At 43.3% G+C, this 20483-nt stretch overlaps 1 protein-coding gene across 1 annotated transcript in view; it reads right to left on the bottom strand.

Annotated features, from left to right (window-relative positions):
• Window positions 1–20483, bottom strand: part of Snd1 (staphylococcal nuclease and tudor domain containing 1) — a 411985-nt gene that overhangs the window by 92320 nt on the left and 299182 nt on the right. Inside the window, exon 16 of the mRNA XM_015488306.2 lies at window positions 2161–2270. Within this exon, the coding sequence (XP_015343792.2) occupies window positions 2161–2270 (110 nt within the window). The remainder of the gene's footprint in view (window positions 1–2160; window positions 2271–20483) is intronic.

Here is a 20483-nt window from a genome sequence, read left to right as displayed (position 1 = left end):
GGCAAATGCCCGAAACTGTGGTTTCTTTATTCAATATCTTGTCTCATTCATAGCTTATGTCATACTCATGTCTCCTCTGGATAATGGTCCTTCAAAGCAGCTTGCCCAAATCATCATATAAGCCACAAAGAAACGTAGCAATGTTCTTTACCAAGAGACCTCTCTATGTGGCTATCAAAGACTGGGCTACTACAATCAAGAAAGATAAATATCAACTTTGGATTCGAATAAGAATATGCAAACTCATATGCCAGGGGCATCAAAGAAGGTGGGGAAAAACTTTGACTTTTTCATTGGTAAATATGAAGAATACACAGACAGAGGTAAGGTCACAGTAACTGTCCAACAGGAGAAGAACACTGGGCCACTCATTACTTTTAGGTGGTCAGTATTCTTTTTGACCCCTGTCCTTTTGGATATCACCAGAGGGCCAGAAATAAGATCAAGAAGAAAAGTGGCTGGGAGAACAAGAGTTAAGAAATTTGGGGAGCTGTGAAAAAAAACAGGAATATGACTCTGGTAAGAAATTTTATTTCTATAGCAGATTGAGAACACTTCCAACAAATGCCTTAGGTAACCTAACCAAGGGGTTCCATCCCTCTAGCCAAAGCACAAGAAGTAAGCAAGCACCTGGTGCTGCTTCCTCTGTGGTATCTTCTAGTCATGAACTCAAGTGGAGCCTTCTTCTTTTTCCAACAGCTACTCTTTGGAGTTCAATATCCAAGGCCAACAAAGTAAGAGAGAGAATTTCTACACTACTGGCCCCTTCCACCTAATCCCTGGGCCATTTCAAAAACTGCACCATGTTCCGATAGACAACTAGAGTGGAGTCTTGAAACACTTCTGTAGCAGGGAGCTGTCTTTAATTGGTAAAAATTCAAGCTACATTGTAGAGTTGGGAAATGATGGGGGTGGGGACAGGTAGGCATGTTAATATTAAGGATTTCTGCTTCACATGTAAAAATACATCTTAATAAAAACAAATCAGAGAGCAATGTGAATCTCATGATTCATTAAGTACTCCAACCACTGTGTAGATGGTAACAAAGCGGATGCAATAATACCAAGTAGTTGCAGTTCATGTTTGGGAAATGGAACTCAGATCTCTTGAACTGAGAATTAGGAATTTGTTTCTTTCACAAAATTAAAAGGCAAGTGCTAGAGAACTCCCAAAGAGGTGGCAACCAACAGCAAGAATACTGCTTGGTTAAAATCCAAGTGGTGGTTCTCTGAAGGGCAGGGGAACCTGACATCAGCACTCAGGCTAGGCTCCTGCATCTCTCACACCTATGTGTTTGCTAGCAATTCAAGTCTAAAGGACACTCTGAAACTTCTACACAGGTTTTTGTATCACTGAACATCCTAAAGATACCAAATGCATCTGTTCCCAGGATCTGAGATCCATAAGAGAGAAATCCTTTAAGACCACACTGCATGCAGTTCTGTGCCATGTTATGATATTGCATGAAAGCTGGAGCCACCTGACAGACCTGACTGTAAAAAAAATAGGGACAAAGGCAGATCCCAAATCTCAAGTGCTGGCCCATACCCACTGCTCTTTTCTGGTGGCCATGACATAGCAGGATGAACAGCTGGCCTAGTCCTGAAAAGAAGATGGATCTGTTGACAAAGACTGGAGCAAAATGAGCAGGTAGAAGGGCCCCACAGCAGCTGAGAGGCTGGCTCCGTCCTGCAAGAGCCAGCCCAACAGGCAGAAACAGAAATACAATTAAATTAAGTCAGAAAACCCGCTACAGAAAATGCAATTACTCAAAGATACAAATAAATGTTCAAAGAAAATTGGCCCCTGACAGGGTTAGTCAAGCTTCTAAATCCAGCTGGAGGCAGGCAGCTCAGGCTAATTCGCCAAGGAGGAGGACTGCAAAGCTGGAGGCTCTCTGCATCAGGATCCTGGCTGGCTGGCCTGGTGTTCACCACACATCCCAGGCCACCAGTGGAGTTGAGCCATTTGGGAGTGGCTGGCCAATGATGCAAGGCTCAAGGAAATAAGATGGAGGCAGACACAAGAATAGCTCATAGATGTGCAAGGCTGGGCAGTGGAAAAAGTGACCACTCTGAATTGGCAAAAAAAAAAAAAAAAAGTCAGACGAGGGGAACTCAGTTATCTCCCACACAAGAAACAACTGGAAGAAGTCCTACCTCTCGCTGCAGCACCAGCTCCTTGGTGAAAAGTGTGGCTTCCTCGCTGAATGGCTCTCCTTCCTGCACCAAGCCCGGGAGGTTTCGGGCTCCTCTAGGGCATTCGATACCTGTTATCAGGATAAAAGTAGAATCTGTGATGAAAAGGGTCCCAACTAGGCCTGCTGTCCACCAAGGATAGTCCCCTGATGCCTCCAACATGGCAGGTGTTAGGTGTGTATTCTATCTGATCTGTCACTAAGGTAGATGCAGGGAGAAGTGAGAGGAGGGGTGTAGTTCTTGCAGGTGGGAAAATCTGGCAGCAGCATGATGGGGAGGGGCTCTCAGCCACAGCATGTGGGAATTACCCAGAGCACCTGGGGAAAGAAGCAGTCCAAGGAAGTGGGCAGGAACACAACCACACCCCAAGACTTGGGCCCCTCACTCCTTATGAGTGTTCAGCATCATCAAAAACTCTCTCACTAAAGTGACACTGCCAACCCAGACACTGTGCCTCCCCAGAGCCATAGCAGCTGACTCCAGAATTTTCTCCTTTATTGTCTCTCACATCAAATTCTAAAGTGTTAATTCAGTGTCATTTTCTTCTTCAAATAAGCTTCCCCACCTCTGTCCTTTGATTGTATTTTGGACCCTAATACCATCAGGCTTTCAGTCTGAATATGAGACAGAAAAGAACAGAATACTGATGAAGTATCAGGTGTCTACAGCCAGAGAGACCTGGGTTCACATCCCACCTCTGCTACTTTTTGGCTTCATGAAGGCCAAACTTCTGAACAAAATCTCAGTTCCCCTATTTGTAGAGAAACATAATAACACGTCTACTTTACAATACAAGGTATGCACTAGGAAGAGATTATGCATGTAAAATAGATTATGTGTGTAAAAATGTCAGAACAATGCCTGACACATGGAAAGGTACAATATAGCTATTATAACATTATTATCATTGCTCTCAGCAACCCATGTTCAAAATCTCAAAGCCTTCTTTGACTCTCTAACTATCCTCTAAGATTCCTGAGGCTAAGAAACCTATTCTTTATACTTATTTGTATCCAGAAACAGTATTTTTTTCCCCTTTCTTTTTCTTCTTCTTTTTTTTTTAACAAGATAAGTGCTCATTTACACAGACTGTCTTTTCTTTCTTTGATTCAATCACTCACTTTGAAAATACATTTATCACTAATAGTGACTGTCCGTGACAGATCATAAAATGTTACATTTTGATATCTGGGTAAGACTTATAAATATTTCAAAGTAATTCATACTACAGCTGTAATTATAAAGCAAAAAGCTGCACTGGGCTAGAGACACAGAAAAAGAAAATGATGAAAATCAGAGAGAGGGTACACTAAGTGTCTGTGTCTCCAAATGGCTTGTGGTCCCTCCTGCTGCAATAACACAGAATGAGGAGTACTTATTCACAAACAGCCCAAGTGAAGGGACATTACACTTGACCTTGGGAGACCAGAAGCAGGACACTTAGGCTACTACAAATAGGCACTTTGAGGAGAAGAGGTCCTGCCACTGCTGGGACAGAAAGTACATCTGCTTACAGATAAAGCTAGGTAGCTGCTCATATTTGCGTCCAGGGTATAGATTCAAGATCACAAAGAAAGTCACTAGTCTACATCTTGGTTTCTCAGCAGATGAAGAATAGAACTTTCCCTCTGAACCTGTAAGCTTTGTAAATAGAACCGATCATCTGCAACATTACCACAGGTTGGGAGGGCAATGGCAAGGGAGAGCCAGCCGCAGGGGAGCAGGAAGAGCTGGCAGCAGTGACCACTCTCCCACCTTTGCAAAGATGGGAAAGCTGAAGGTTCTACTCGAGTGTCACAGTTTGAGAAATTCACCAAGGCTGTCTCTTTCCTTACATTTCAGGATATACCAGGCTGCAGGAAGGTGGAACTTATTTTTGTACAAGTAGGCAAGAAACTCAGGAGCCAAAGAGCCTGAGATTAACCCTGAAGGGAGAGACAAGGCTAAAGTAAATAAAAAGGAATGAAAGATAGCCTATGTTTTTCACAACACCAATGGCCAACGCCACTTTTCATTTTATATCTGCAAACTAAGCAAGAGCAGAATTGCCAGAGAGAAAAAATAAATGATTCTGTTGAACTATTTTGCCACATACCCATACATAAAGCCTTGCTGAAGAAACAAGAATAATGCAAAAGCAAGTGTTCACTCTTTTTCTGACCCTTGCAACAGAGCTGGGGTGCTCTGGGGGTGGGGCTGCTATGCACTGGGGCCAGACAAGGTAGGGGGCAGTAGGAACCGAGGGAAAAAACTTTCACTAGGAGGGTACCAAAGACTTCAGAGCTTCGCGGACTGAGTACCTACTCCTCTGTCACCTTTTTGGTATTCTGAAATAGCAAGAACCTGGTCAAGCTGTAGAGATCCAGCAGCATTCTCTGAATCCTGAGAACCACCAAGTGATTAAACTGAGAAAACAATAGGCCAGGGAAACCAAACCACAGCACTCTGTGTAGATGGAGAGGAAAGAGGAACTTTGTTAACGTTGTTTTTCCACGTCCAGCAGCTGGGCTCTGTTTGTCAGCTGAAGTAGGCTGTTTCTCTGCCCTCTTTAAAGTGGAAATAAATAAACATCTTTTTGCATCAATTTTTGTCAGACATATGGGCAAGAAAAGGGAAAGGAATTTCTTGTTGACCTGTCTTCTCTGAAATAATCCCTTGCCAAGGGTCAAGGGGGCCCCAGGTGGGATACCACACAGGGAACTGCTGGAGTGAGGACAGGGGGACCTATTATCAGACCAAGGTTCAAAGTCTAAGCCAGGAGAACATGAAGGATTTTATGATATCTGAATGTGTGTTAGAAATTTGTTGAGCCAAGTTATATCTGTAGATAAAGGTTTTTCAGACTTTTAATTATGCCCCAAATACACATTAACATATGAACACATACACCATATATATATAAAGTATCCACAAAGCAATGGTTAATCTTTTTTTTTGGGGTGGGGGTTACTGGGGATTGAACTCAGGGGCACTCAACCACTCCAGCCACACCCCTAGCCCTTTTGTGTATTTTATTTAGAGAGAGGGTCTCACTGAGTTGCTTAGCACTTTGCTAAGCTGCTGAGGCTTGCTCACAGCTCGCAATCCTCCTGCCTCAGCCTCCAGAGCAGTTGGGATTACAGGTGTGTGCCACCACGCCTGGTGCAACAATGGTTAAACTTGACTAAATATATTACATGATAGTCTCTCTTCTGCTTCATAACATTGAAGAAAAAAATATGGCTATGACATTAACTGATTTAAGACCCTGAGTGGTGCACAATACACAGTTAAAGAAACCCTGGCAGAAAATGAGGTATGAAGACCAGAATTTGCCAGCCTCCAGATTTGCTTTTGTCCTGAGGGATCAAAAGGGCAAAGAACACATTGTCCACTGACAGAGAGGAGACCATGCAAGTACAAGCCTTCTATTGCTAGCAAGGCAGTTGCTGCGGCCAGAAGTTCAGTGCCCACTGCTACCTAGAGCATGCTGTACCTTCACTCAGACGAGGCACACACTGCCAGGCTGCTGTACTCGCTGGGCCACTTTCTCACTGAAAGAATGGACTTTAACCAAAAAAGATAAAACAGAAGGAAATAAAAGGTAGGTTCTCACACAGCAAACCCAAGGCTGTTGCAGGTGGGCGGGCGGCAATGGAGAGCTCCTCAGGGGCCAACTCTGGAGAGCTATAGGGGCCTCGACTGTAAACACAAAGTGAGATCTCACCAGAGTTCCAGAAGCCCTCCTTAGCCAGGTGAGGAAGTGCCTGTAATTTTGGATCCTGCATATTACCACTAATAGCCATCTTTTCTGATAATGCAGCCAGTGTGGCACTGCCTGCTAATAAGGGCATGCGGACTCAGCTGTGCTTCCAATGCCACAGGTGCAGAGTTAAGTTCCTGGCTTTGCCTCCATTCAAGAAACAAAAATACTTTGTTTTAATGAAAAAGAAAAATTATGCTTACCATCCTAAGCATTCTTGAGCATTTTCCTTTCCTATCATGGGCTGTGCCACCATGAAGAGAGAACCCACGGGCCTACTTAGCTGAGTTCCACCAAGGCAGAGACAGAGGAAGCAGGCGACACATGCTCTCCCTCCAGTTTCATATGGCTCCCAGGCCTCATTAAAACCCTACAGACACATCTGCACATAGGTAAAAGCTCATTACTTTCCACACTTTTTCTAAGCTTTCCAGAATATGAATGGTTGACCAAGCAAATAAAAACAAAACATAATAAAAACAAAAACAAAAAAGCATTTTGCCTGATGTCTGTTGGACTTAGGGAGAGAAACTTCATCACTAGCTGTCAGCGTATTGTGGTTCTGGTTTCTGCTCTGCCACTGACAAACCATTCAACTTCTCCAGGCTCACAGTCTCTGTCTATAAAATAAAAGGATCTGCAAAGGCTCACCCGGCCATAAAATCCTATAATTTTGATCATGCCCTTTTGAAATTCCTCACCCAAGGCCTGACTCATGGAGTACAGGGTAGCTCCTTTCAAACTTAAAATGTTGGGCTAAGGAGTAATCATTCTATTAAAAAAAAAAATTATACACTTAGAGACATTGACTAACTAGGTCAATTAACACAAAACACTTTGGCTTGCCAGCTTTGGAACAAGAAGAACAAATTTTTGTTAATGACAAGATAATGGCTATATAAGAGATTCTATTGATGACTATGTGGAGGTTATGCATTGCACTGAATATTTTACACTGTATGTTGAATTTTATGATAATTAAGCCTCAGGACTCAAAGCATGTCTACTTTTTCCTCTAACAGGCAGTGGGAGCCAAGGGGAAGTATGGCAAATCTGCCCTGGCCAGAAGTGACAGTATGGCACTTAGTCCAGCAAACAAAAGGCCAGACATTAGCAGAAGGAAACAAAACTAGTGGAAACAAAAGCCAGTTTGAAGGATTAGTCATGGTGCTTTCTGCATGTCCACTGTGTTCTCTCTGCTGTGGTACAGGGGTGGTAGAACCTGCCGTCTGTCTACCTAGGATATCTAAGAACTCCATAGCTCACCAGACATTGCCTCCCTCCATTTCATCAATCCATTTCTGCGCTAGGCACATGCTGGAAGGTGGGAGGGCACCCTGTATGCTCATGAAGCTCAATTACATGCTAGAAAAGACTACTGCCTTCTCCCACTGTATAAGGTATGTTAATAGTGACCGATGTTGCCATTTGTCCTATAGGCTGCAGAGTGTTAACATGTGATAGATAACTGGATTATGCTAGGCAGATGCATGCCCGTCTGGGAGACTGTAGGCAGAATGCAGTGGAGAGTCAATCATTGGGCCCATCATGCCACATCCCTTACTCGTAGATAGCCTTGGGCAACTACTTTTCCCAGCATATGACCGTGGCCTCTGTTCTTTTCTCTCTCCACAGCTGGAAATAGGAAGTAGGAGCAGATGGTGGGAAGTAGCAGGGAGGAGAGGCAGAGGTACCACTACATCAGATTCCAAGAAAGCCAATCCGCAGTGAGACAGGCAATAAGGAAAAACTCTGGGGCTGGGGGCGTAGCTAAGAGACAGAGAGTTTACCAAGCAAGCATGAGGTCCTAGGTTCCATCCCCAGCACCAGAAAAGAAAAAAGCTCTGGCCAAACAGAAATGGTAGCTACCAAGTGAACCAACATGATGCTCTTTCTGGAATTGGAAAGAGGCAGTGTATAAAACAGAAGCCCATTCAAGAGCCAGAGGAAGGAGGCAGTGATCAGAGGGGACTACTCTGCATTAACAATGGAGATTCCCTGGACCCTTTCAGACCCAAAGTCAAATTCCAGGTTCCAGGGTCTGTGAGACCTCACCCTACCTAGAATCCTTTTTTTTTTTTTTAAATATTTACTTTTTAGTTGTAGTTGGACACAATACCTTTATTTATTTATTTATTTATTTATTTATTTATTTTTACGTGGTACTGAGGATTGAACCTAGGGCCTTGCATGTGCTAGGTGAGCGCTCTACTGCTAAGCCACAACCCCAGCCTGAATCCTGTTATTTTAATGGATGTTCTGGTAAACCTGCTCTCTCCCCTCATTGCCACCATGAGCTGGTCTGTGAGAATCTTATATTTTAAAATGAAATAAAACTCAAACTAAAACAGAAATTGCTTCTGAGGGCGGGTACTGTGTCATATTCAGATTCTGTGTTCTTTCCTACATCCAACATACTGTCTAGCACACAGAGACACTGCAGATGTACTGAATGAAAAATACTTTGAACTGGCAGGATCATAGACCCTGAATGAGGTCTAGAGCAATCCAGGAGAGGGACCTACAAAATCCTTAACTACACACATCCCATTTTCCCATGGTTACATAATACACTTCAAGGATAAGAAACACAGCATAGCTACACCTATATACCCCACTGGTCTTTAAACTGGCACATCTGGAAAATGCAGTTTAAATCCAGAAATAAAGCAATTAATGCTGAGCATCAACATCTGGAAGAACCATGGCTGGGGCACAGGAGAGATGCTTAGCTTCCAACATAACAGAAGAGGAAAACAATTCCCATGTATGACCTATGATCAGCAGTAGGAGGCTACATGGCCACATGGAAATGCAGAAAACTGGAGCACACTTAAAGAGAGCAGGGGAAAATGACTCAGGGGCGGTAGGCCTGCCTTTAAAGGGAAGATAAAAGGTGCTAAATCTGTATAGCTCGGCTGAGCGGTGACTAAGAGGGTGACACGATAACAATCTGCAAATATTTGAAAGGTGTAAACACAAGAAAGGAGGGAAAATGCTTAGCCTGAAGCTGGGGGTGTAATTATTAGGGGAAAGAAAATCTGGACAAAATATCAGAAAAACAGCGTGGGGATGACTACTGGGCTATAAATAAGTTCCCTGATGGCAATGAAAATATTGTCATTCTATCTAAAGGTGAAAGGAAGTCAATCACAACATTCATCCCTCTTTCTTATAGTGAAACTGGCCAAGACCAGTGGGTTATGACTTTATTTTCTATATTTATTCAAAGACCTCTTTTATAGTATTTAAATCTAAATACCTCTGCTTTAAATACTGCTCCCTAAAATTTCAACACAATTTTTACTGATCAAACCACACAAGAGACAAAATAGTGGTTCTGGTGGGGCTTTAGAACAAAAACAAGCTCGATCTACTAGCAACATACCTGGGTAGCAGATAAAGTGGGGCTGAGTGTAGACATGCGGGACAGACAGCTGGGTCAGAGACATGAGACCAGACTGTCTCATCTACTGGGTCATCTTCATCCCTAGTCTCTAGGACCCTAGGCAGGAATGCTGAGAAGTTTTCCAGATGGGAAACTTCAGACACCTCTCCCTCTCCAGTCCCCTGGAATAATTGTCAAGGACAAGGCAAGGCACAGAAAAAAACACCAAAATAAGCTTCCTGTCACACTGACTGCACTCCAATACCTTTGCCTGAGAGCCTGCTGCTGCAGCTACTCAATTTATAATCCACGGGCTCTCAGCAGAGTTTTTACCCCCAGATTCAATTAGTTCCATGTCTGTACCTTCCCTGCTACCAACAAACAAAAGTAAAAAAAAAGAAAAAAGAAAAAGAAAAAAAAAAAAGCCCACTACACAGAGAATCTGACACTTAAACTGTGTATACAGGTTAAGAAAAGCAGTACTTTTTAAGACTGTTCAGGATGATTTCAAACAATTCTTTGGTGATAACAATATAGAGATAGCTCTTCCCTTGTTAAGTGTCGAGAACAAAAACTCAACCATCAAAGTAAAAGGCGGAGGCCGGGAGGCAATCTGCTTCATTTTAAGTAATATGGCTATCACTTAAATAATATATACACAACCAAATCAGTTCAAGTTGTCGGTTCTCAGAACTGTAACACATCTCACGCATTAAAAGCTTGCTCTTACTTCTTGTTCATAGGTGTCAAAGCAATTTGGAGGTCCTAAGTTCCAAGTGCTGTCCAGGAAGCAGTTAGCAACCTCATTTAGCACATACATTTTCATGTTCCTAAAATGGTCCAGACAGAAAGGGTAATGGTAGACTGGTTGGCTCCTACAAGTTAGCTCTACATGGTATAAGGTCTCAATTTATATTAAAAGGTTCAGAAATAAAATAAGGATTTCATATTGCTTCAAATTCTTTATTCTCTCCCTTGTTATCTAAATCTCTATGTTTCCTCAGGGGGAGGTAGCATCTTGAGGGCCAATTTTGGAACATGCCACTGCTAAAGCTTCTTCAACGATCAGAATAAAGGGATAAAAGAAGAATGAAGGGTTCCTAATTAAAGGGATCAAACATCTCAGGTAATTGTAGTCAAGGGAGTCAGAACTGGGCAGGAGCTAAGAATGAAGCTGTATTTAGTTCATGGTTCTTTAGGATAGACTTTTATTAGGTTGTTCTGATTTTGTGATGTTTGCTGCATTTGTTGGAAGACCAGGGACTGAAGTTAATTGGGTATAGGAACAATAAGACCAAGTCTTTACAATGCAGTGAGAACTCCCTTTGAAGAAAGGGAGATGGAAGGGAGGCACCTACAGAAAGGAAGTGCAGTTTGGCTATTAAACATACTCTAAGTTTCTGACACAAGTCATAATAGACACTGCTAGGCTGTTAATAGATCCCGGTTCTGCAGTCATTTGTGGTAAGGCATATACCAGTTCAGGCACACAGTAGATGCTCAATAACTGCTCGGTCATCTTACATGAATAACAGAGAGGAGAAAATGTAGCAGAAAAAGATACAACACACCTTTTAAAACAATCTCTATCCTGAGTTCTGCATGTATAAGAGTTAACACTTGGAGAGTTAATGAGGAATTCTACTAACACTGATTTCCAGGACTCCTCTAAGGTGCCAAAATGCTGATCACAATAAGTGGAAGAGGCAAGGGAGAGGTGAATCAAGGGCCTCACACTGGATTTCCTGCTCTCTGTCTAGCCAGGCAGTATGCAGAACTGGCTTCACCAAACTTGATTTATGTTAGCTTCAGACACCAAAGAATCACTCCCAAAAGGGAGAAAAGCTTTTACAGATAGCACTGGTACAGCAAGTAACAATCAAGACAGCTTTGGAATAACCTTTTATGATTCTCCCCATTGCAGAGCAAGATTTGAAAGCAGTGATTTTTAAAGAGAGAAAAAACGCTCACACTGATTAACAAGGTTTTCCCCTTCCTGTGGCATTCTGAGAGTGTGGCCACAATCAACCAGCCAGGCTGTCTCTGAGACTGTTGGGGGAAGGGGACTGGAGGTGGCAAGCTGTTGGCTTCCCAAAATACATGCTTCTTGTGGGGGTTTTGCTGCAAGTAGAAGCTGTGACCATGTCACCGTCAACAAGTGGCAGAAGGGAACAACTGGGCATGGTACACTGGTGCCCTACAAATGTGTCTTCCCTTGAGTTTCTTTTCATTATCCATATCAAACTATAGCCTACTATCTTCATTAAGAGTCAGAAAACAAAAACTCTTGAGGTCAAAAGCTAGGGCCACAATGGCCTTTCAAATGACAAGAAGATGCCTACAGGGCTCAGGCTTTTATGTAACACAGAGGCTCTGTGGCGACAGCACCTAACAAGCACCAATAGGAGTAAGGAGGGGGAGTTGGTTTCTATGAGAACCTCAACTTTGCTTTTTCTGACTTATTTTAAACATGGAACTTTATCTTTGAATCAAATAAAACTTAGATTTATTTATTTTTTCTCTTTTTCATTTCTGGCACCAAAAGGTTCCTCATCTTGGTCTTTTTTGTTCAATATTAATGGATAAAGAGAAAATTTGAATTTACTGTCCAGGCTCCTACAGAGATTAGCTTCAGGGTGGGAAGAAAGTCACAGGAAATACCCATGTGGATCTTGCAAGTACAAGCTTCCAGAAGGTATTCTGGCACATACCTGGCAGCGAAATGTAAAAGCTACTTACTTGCATAAATTTAGAGTGACTTTTTCCAAACCAAGCTGTGTTGTGTTATTTGAACAAAATGGTTCTGAGATGAGTTGAGTATACTTCCAAACTATTGCCTTTCTTGAGCTTTCACTCAAAGAAAATTGCTCTGGGCTCCTCCTCCTAGGGCAACTAAATTCCAAATGTCTAGAAATTGGTACCCTCAGCTTGTGAAACAGGGAGGAAAAGCTAGGAGTGTCAGGAATACTAAGAGCTATGAATCAAGAGAATGAATAAAAAGCCTGAGAGCTGAGTTAGAACCTTTACCATTTTTTTTTTTTAAACTAACTTTACTTTAAAGCAGAGGGAGGTGGGTAAAGGAAGAAGGAAAAGAAGAAAGAGGAGGGGTGGGGAGCAGAAAAATAAAGAAATAAAGGAATTTTGAAGAGCACAGGCAGATCTTGGACACGTGGATACACCTTGTTCTGATAGGCAGCGTGGATTCTGGATTATAGGCAAAGAATGGCATTCCTTTTCTTTTTCTTTGATTATCACCTCTAAAGTAGCAGACAGTGTTCTGCCCAGATTTTTGTACAACACACGAACCAAAAATAATTATTATATTTTTGAATGGTTGAAAAAAATCAAAAGAATATTTCATGACCCAAGATTCAAATTCCAGTGTCACAGATGGAAGTTTTATTGGGAGACCGCCATACTCAAAGTCGAGTAGTTGTGACAGAGACCATAAGGCCTACAAAGTCTAAATTATTAACCGTCTGGCCCTTTATAGAAAGTTTGCCAACTCCTGCTCTCATGTGTGCTGGTCTAAAAACAATTCAGGCAGGGCACAGAGTTCAATTCCCAGAATGAGAAAGTCAGTACAGCCAAGAGCATAAGAATTGCTTAAATTGCATTACTAATAAAAATACTAAAACAACCCTCATGGTCAAACAACCTAGAAGGTAAAGGAAAGGAACATGTCTTAAGGGAAACTGAGGCAGTAGACACGGAGTACAGGTACGTGCCCTCCACCCTTCTCTCCTGGGCCCTGTTCTATGATGGCCCTTTCCCTGTTCTTGTGACTCAGATTTCCGCAGTCAAAACATTCACATCCAGCTAGACCTTGAAAATGCCAGACTTGCCACTCTTTGCTCCTCATGGTAACTGCTTCCCCCACTCCCTGACAATATCTGTCCACTGCCCCATCTCTAATGCTGAAGTTTTTGCTCCCAAGACTATACTCAGGCTGTCTTTCCATTCCTGAAACTACGAGGACCTATAAGATGGACATGGTACCGACCCCGCAGTGGGGCTCTTTCCTCCCTTAGCTTCTCTCTGCTGTGGTCCTCTCCTCTGCGCCTCATGATTTATCTCCTGCTATTGCCTCAGTCATGTCCTGTGCCCTTTCTTTTCACCCTGGCCACAACCCCACAGCAGGCCAATCCATTCTCACCTTATTCAACATGGTGATCGTTAGAACTTACAGATGTGCAGTCCTTAACTAGTCTAAGCTTCAGATCCCATTTCAAAATGTCTAACAGAGATCTCCCACTGGGTGTCCCACCAAAACCTCAAATTCAATGTAACTAGACCAAACTTATCTTCTTCCTCCTCCAGTGTTTCCTCTTCTGGCTCTAGCACTACCATCATTCTAAGTTGAAAACCTCACTCTTCTTTGATTCTTCTCTACTCTACCCATATGATGCAATAACTGCTACATCCCCAAACTTTCACTAATTTTGCTTCTATAGTTTTTGCTCTCATTCTTCATAATTCTGCTTGTTTGGATTGTCCCATGTGGCTAAGAATCTTCTGATCTCCCCGAATGCCGGCCCTCTACATCCCCCTATTCTAATTCTTCATACGTATAGCTAGCCAGAATAATATTCCTACAGCACATGTTCTTCTCAAAACCATGAATGGCTTCCTATACTTACCAAATAAAATCGGAACTCAACAATCTGACATTCCAGGCCCTCTAAGATCTGATGTAATTCCTTGGGACCACATAAAACATCCATTACACATCTGACAGCCCTTCAAATATTTGAAGACACAACATCTATTTCTTCTCATTATGTCTTATTTTCTCTGGGCTAACTATTCCCAAGGCCCTCACGAGACAAGAGTGTTGATTTCCCACTATTCTACTCTTTCCTCTGAAAAACTATACACTATGAAGGGAGTCTTCAAACTGGAAATACATTTCTAGCATTAAAAAGGTCTGAAGGGAGTGTGGGGTGTGCAGTGGGAAGAATCCCTTCTTCTGCATTGCTGAGAGCTGGTTTAGAAGCTTAGGCAGAGAGATGTGCTGCTTTCAGGGGAGAATCCATGAGCGCACCGCAGACTGCTTATCAGTTCTCTCTCCCTGTGACCAGCAGTTGGACTTTTACCCCCAGCAGGATGCTGCAGTGACAGAGCTGACTCCATTAGTGCAGGAGGAACCCCTAGGCTGAGGGAAAAGGAAACCCGTCAGAGACAGGGGAGGTGGAGCCTGATCCTCTTGGAGCCTTCCTGCCTCCTTGGCCCCTATTTCAGCCCATTTCCATTCTTTGTCTCTCAGCAGCAGCCCCAGGCACTGTGGAGATCCTGGTGGTGTTGTGACAAGCAGTCTATTCATTTCCTTCTCTCTTTCACTGACTCTCAGGGATAAAAATGAACAGCAAATCCAAACCACTGCCTAGAATCCACTTCATGGAATTCAGGGAAAAACTGTTCTAGCAAAGTGATTATTTCCCATTTGGGAGACCAGAGGGAAAGAAAGGCTCTCTGCATCCTTTACTGTCCACTGATGCGAGATTGCAGCAATGACTATTTCAGTCACTACTGTGGTCGGCATGTGGAGAAGGCATGGTGTGCACACTTATTAAGAGAAGGAAGGACAGTGAGGGGAAGATCAGGTACCTGACTGGCTTCTGGGGTTTCTGCAGCCACACAGGAGATTAACCTGTGCAGTGAGGCTGTGCCTGTTATCTGGGGAGAGGAGGCTCTAGCGTGTACCTCACTGCATAACTGAAGGGTGATCTAGGGTGGGAGCCTGCTCCAAGTTAGGAATCTAATAAGGGAAGGACAGGGGAAGAAGTGGCCATGGAGTGTTTAGGGGGATGGGGGAGAAAAACTTCCTGAACAAAAGCTCTCAATAGAACATTCATCCTGACAATGATGCCTTGTAGTTACGGCAGTCAAAGGGTGCGAGTGTGCATGGGTGCATGTGTATGTGCTCACTCACCCCAAAAAGGAGGGCAAAGAGGAAAGGAAAGGGGGAAAAAAAGGAAGGGGAATGAGGAGAGGAAGGAGGGGCTGAAGAAACAGCCATGGCCTCTCTCAGGGCTGGAATAACATGCAGGAGCCTCAGGTAAAAGATAACAGCTGTTACAAAAACCTCAGTAACTTGGGAAGAAGGAGACTGGCACTCACTCTCTGAGAGGTCTGGAGGGGAGTGGAGTGGAGCAGGCACTCCTGGGAGATGTGGAGGAGCCACCCCTTCTTTGGCAAGGGTCTGGGGCAGCACGCTCTTGCCATCTCCTCCACAGCCCTAGGGTGTGTGCCCGTCCCCTCTCCCGTGCTGTACACCGGGCAGAAGCTGGCCTCTCTGCGCATTCTAACTCACGTTCCTAGTTCTCTCTCTACTATGACCCTGACTCTCTGTCAGGCCATTCTCATCATCTTCTCACAAGAGAAAAGAAACCACATTAGCTAATGCCTTTTAGACAGTGGTTACTAGCTCCTTAGAGATGCAAACGGAGGGAAATCAATCAATCTAGCCGTTAATCACTTGTTCGCCCTCTGTCTCTCTCTTAGATGCACGCATGCAAGCATGAGCAATGCTTCCCCTGAAGTGTGACTCCTCTGTGCCTCCTTACTACACCCAGTGTTGGGGTACACATAAAAGTCGTGTGACAAGGCCACTAAATTATAAAGAAAAACACAGGGCTGCTTGTCCTTGCAGGGAACTTTGGGAAATTGAGGAGGCTACATGGTTTGGGTTTGCCTTTGTGATACAATGATGTATTTTTGTTTGCCTAGGTTTTTCCATTAAAGTAATTGTATATCCTCTAAAAATATAAAACAAAGCAAAATGAATGCCAATCCTGGATAGGGTTTGTTCTTTCTGGGCTCTGCCCTCCACAGTCTATCAAACGCATGCGTGGACATTCCCAGGCCCAATGGGTCCCCCCAGGTGAGAAGACAATTAGATCTCTGGACATAAGAAATGCTCAGGCTATCCAACTGTGGACCCAGGCGGGAGAGGAAGAAGGCCTCCTCCATCCCAGCCATCCATCCTAGGAGACACCAGCTCCTGAATGGCAAAGAGGACAGCTGTCAGCAAGAGGGCGGGAGCGATGAGGCAAATTTCAAAGCAAAACAGCCAAGAGAAAAACAAAAACAAGAGAAATGTTTCATATGGAGGCTGTCTCCCCTAATGTCACCAAACTGGAAGGTCCTCCGTTCTGTTATTCACCCAGCCTTAGTAGACAGCTGTTCATGCTTGAGGAGGGAGAGGTGAATGCTTTACAGGGGATTTCTCCCAGTCAGTCTGGAACTCCTAGGTCACACTAATAATGTCAGTAATGTGGGTGCCACAAAATGTGAGCTCACTTCTGTGTCCTTCTGCGGGGCATAGAGAGCCATGATACTGCCCCTCCAGAGGAAGCATGCCAGCCCCTCAGAAGGGAACCCAGATCTACCTGGTATCTGTAGGGCAGGACTAAGGAAAGAATATGAGAGAATCTTGAGGTACTGAGTCTGATCCAAACCACTGAGGTTACCTTGTGTGGACAGAGAGAACTGGCATTTATCATTTGTTGGGGCTCTAACATTCTTATTTCCCTTTTTCCCATGTTCTGGCTGAGATGCTATAACGTATTAATCTTTGTAGATGAGTGATGCAGTTTAAAATACTGCAGGGTTTGGCTGCTATTCCCTCCCCTGGGGTCTCAAAATAACTCCACACAAATCATTTTTGCTAAACACTCACTCAGGCAGCTATTCCCTGCCAGAACACACATCTTATGTAAGGGAAGAAGCCACCTAGCTTGCCGGAGACAAGGGCGCTCCCTGAGAGGCGGAACTGCTTGCTGCCCTGATACTCTGCAGAGCTGGGTTTTCAACCCATCTCTGTCCCCTGCCAAAAGGCAGGAACACTGCCTGGAGACTGAGCACACAAGGAGGTTCAGGCAGGCAGGTCAGGGAAGGCCACCTAATTCAGGGCTGCCTTAAAACAATGCAACTCAAACATTTAGGGACTTCTTACTATGTAAAGGGTCTATTCTGCTACATTTTGGAAAGCAATGAGAGGGAGTAACACGGCCTCTCATAAGAAGCCTTGCAGTTCACTGTGAAAGGGTGGTAGCTAAGGAAGGGACCTATACCAAGGTGTAGGAGGGGAACCAAAAGAATAAAGTCAGGAAAACGGACAGTGAATGGCTCACAGTGGGTGGCTGGGGAGCACAGGCAGTTTCAAAACCCCCTCTTCTCAAGGGTAGGAGTGGAGAGTTCTGACTTACGGGCTTCTGTGACACCATACCTTGTGCCCAGCTTGGCTTTATTAACTCTTTCTCCCAGGCCTCTCCAACATCTACTATGCTTAGGCCTCTGCCTTTGGATTTCCTTGTCCTAAAGGTTGTGAAGACTTGGAGCTTCACAGTGGCCTGTTCTTGGCTGTTTCTTGCTTCAAACTTTGTCACTAGGTAATTACCATTGCTCCCTGGGCTTCCTATTCCAGGATGCACTGATAGCTCTCAAAGATTTAATCTTCACTGCTGTTATTTCTGTTGAATTCACTTAGACCTGTAAGTGTCCACAGGTATCTAACATCCAAGGTGCCAAAATTGACCTCATCAAACCTTTCATTATTTACAAACCAGAAAACTGACCTCTATTTCTCACCTTCTATTATCAAGGAACCACCAAAGTTCCACAGATATAAACCCTACTGATCAGTTCTCAGGTCTGTTCTTCCCTGTTGTTCCCACACTGCAACCTAAGACAGGCAGCCAAATCTTGTAGAAGGTAAATGGCAACCACCTCCCAGTTACATTTCTTTACCTCAGGGTCTTCTCCCTAGTAACCCAGTAATCAAAATTATCTTTTAAAAACACATAATGTAATGAAAACAGAGGACCTTCTGCTGTTTCTAACAATATGAACAAACCTCAGTCAAAAATTGGTAAACTGGGGCTGGGGATGTGGCTCATGTGGTAGCGCGCTCGCCTGCCATGCGTGCGGCCCGGGTTCGATCCTCAGCACCACATACAAACAAAGATGTTGTGTCCGCTGAAAACTAAAAAATAAATATTAAAAAAAATGCTCTCTCTCTCTTTAAAAAAAAAATTGGTAAACTGACATTATGATTGCATTTTTTGAAGTTCAAAAACAGGCAAATCTAATCTATGGTGACAAAGGTCTGAACATCCATCTCTGAAGGGAGGGAGCCTGGTGGGTTACCAGAGATATATTCCATGTGGGTAGTAGTTACTTGGGGGTGTGTACACATATAAAAATTCACCAAGCCGTATATTTCAGCTGTGCATGCTTTATTGAATATGTCATACCTGAAATTAAAACAAAAATGCCTCACTCATCTTTCAACACATTCTATATTTTTCCTCAGGAGTTCCTCCTACCTCAGAAGCCAAGTTGGAGTAAGTTGGAGGGGAGGGGCTAGTGTCTGCAAACCCAATGATACTGTATGAAAATCTTTGTGTATACCTAGACTTTTCAGAAGAGAAGACTGATCCCTTCTTCAGGTTAACATTCCCTGAGAATGCCCATGACTCAAAGTCACCACCAATTGATTCGTGAGGCACAATCTAAATGACCTAGCACAGACACAAGGCCTTTCTAAGATGAGGTTACCTAACTTTGCAAACTCATCTTTAACCACTGTCCCTCTTGCAGCAGACATGACAGGAATAGTAAACCAAATGCCCCTTTGAATAATGATGCCCTCTCACAGTCCCCTTTCCATTGCTGGATATGCCTTTTTCTTTCCTCATCTATTGGCATTTTCTAAGGAGAAAGACTATAGATTTGTAGGATTAGTGATTATCCCAATCAGCAAAGAAACTGAGCACAGGATGAAGTAACATCTAAACAACCTGGGTCTGAACCCCAGCACAATAATTGGTCTGCAAAGGTAGCTTGGGGCTGGTAAGCAGCTCAGTAAAGACTATTGAAAGAATGAATGAATCTGTTCTTGAAGTCCTGTGAAAATGATGTGACAGTCCACCACGCTTGTGTGAAGTCATTGGAGACCTGTGTGTTTAATATGTCATACCTGAAATTAAAACAAAAATGTGTTTAATATACATCACATGAAAGAATCAACAGAAAAGAGTCCAAGAGGCAAGAATTAGGGTTCAAAGTTAAGATAATACTGAAAAGGGAGAACAGCAAGTGCTCAACGGGTAAGGGGTGGGGGACAAGGTTTAGTACAAGTTCACGGATAAAGGACCTATCAAGTACACAGATTTGACTGCAACTCCGCGACACCCAGAACCTACAGGAAGAGTTGAGAAAGAAAATCACATCATCTAGGTCTCCTTCCTAAGCTTCCTAGTCTAAAAAGGAAAGGGAAGGACAATAAAGACATCTGTACGATTTCAAACTGTACTACAGAGCAATAGTAACAAAAACAGCATGGTACTGGTACCAAAACAGGCAGGTGGACCAATGGTACAGAATAGAGGACACAGAGACCAATCCACAAAATTACAACTTTCTTATATTTGATAAAGGCGCTAAAAGCATGCAATGGAGAAAGGATAGCATCTTCAACAAATGGTGCTGGGAAAACTGGAAATCCATATGCAACAAAATGAAGCTGAACCCCTTTCTCTCGCCATGCACAAAAGTTAATTCAAAATGGATCAAAGAGCTTGATATCAAATCAGAGACTCTGCGCCTGATAGAAGAAAAAGTTGGCTCTGATCTACATATTGTGGGGTCGGGCTTCAAATTCCTTAATAGGACGCCCATAGCCCAAGAGTTAAATACAACAATAAACAAATGGGACTTACTTAAACTAAAAAGTTTTTTCTCAGCAAGAGAAACAATAAGAGAGGTAAATAGGGAACCTACCATCCTGGGAACAAATTTTTACTCCTCACACTTCAGATAGAGCCCTAATATCCAGAATATACAAAGAACTCAAAAATTAGACNTGGAAAGCAGTATGGAGATTCCTGGGAAAGCTGGGAATGGAACCACCATTTGACCCAGCTATTGCCCTTCTCCGTTTATTCCCTGAGGACCTTAAAAGAGCATACTATAGGGATACTGCCACATCAATGATCATAGCAGCACTATTCACAATAGCTAGACTCTGGAATCAACCTAGATGCCCTTCAATAGATGAATGGATAAAAAAAATGTGGCATTTATACACAATGGAGTATTACGCAGCACTAAAAAACGACAAAATCATGGATTTTGCAGGGAAATGGATGG

The sequence above is a fragment of the Marmota marmota genome, unplaced genomic scaffold (genome assembly GCF_001458135.2).
Source record: "Marmota marmota marmota unplaced genomic scaffold, marMar, whole genome shotgun sequence".
NCBI lineage: Eukaryota > Metazoa > Chordata > Mammalia > Rodentia > Sciuridae > Marmota > Marmota marmota.
The sequence above is the reverse complement of the archived record's forward strand: the minus strand, read 5'-3'. Positions and strand labels throughout refer to the sequence as shown.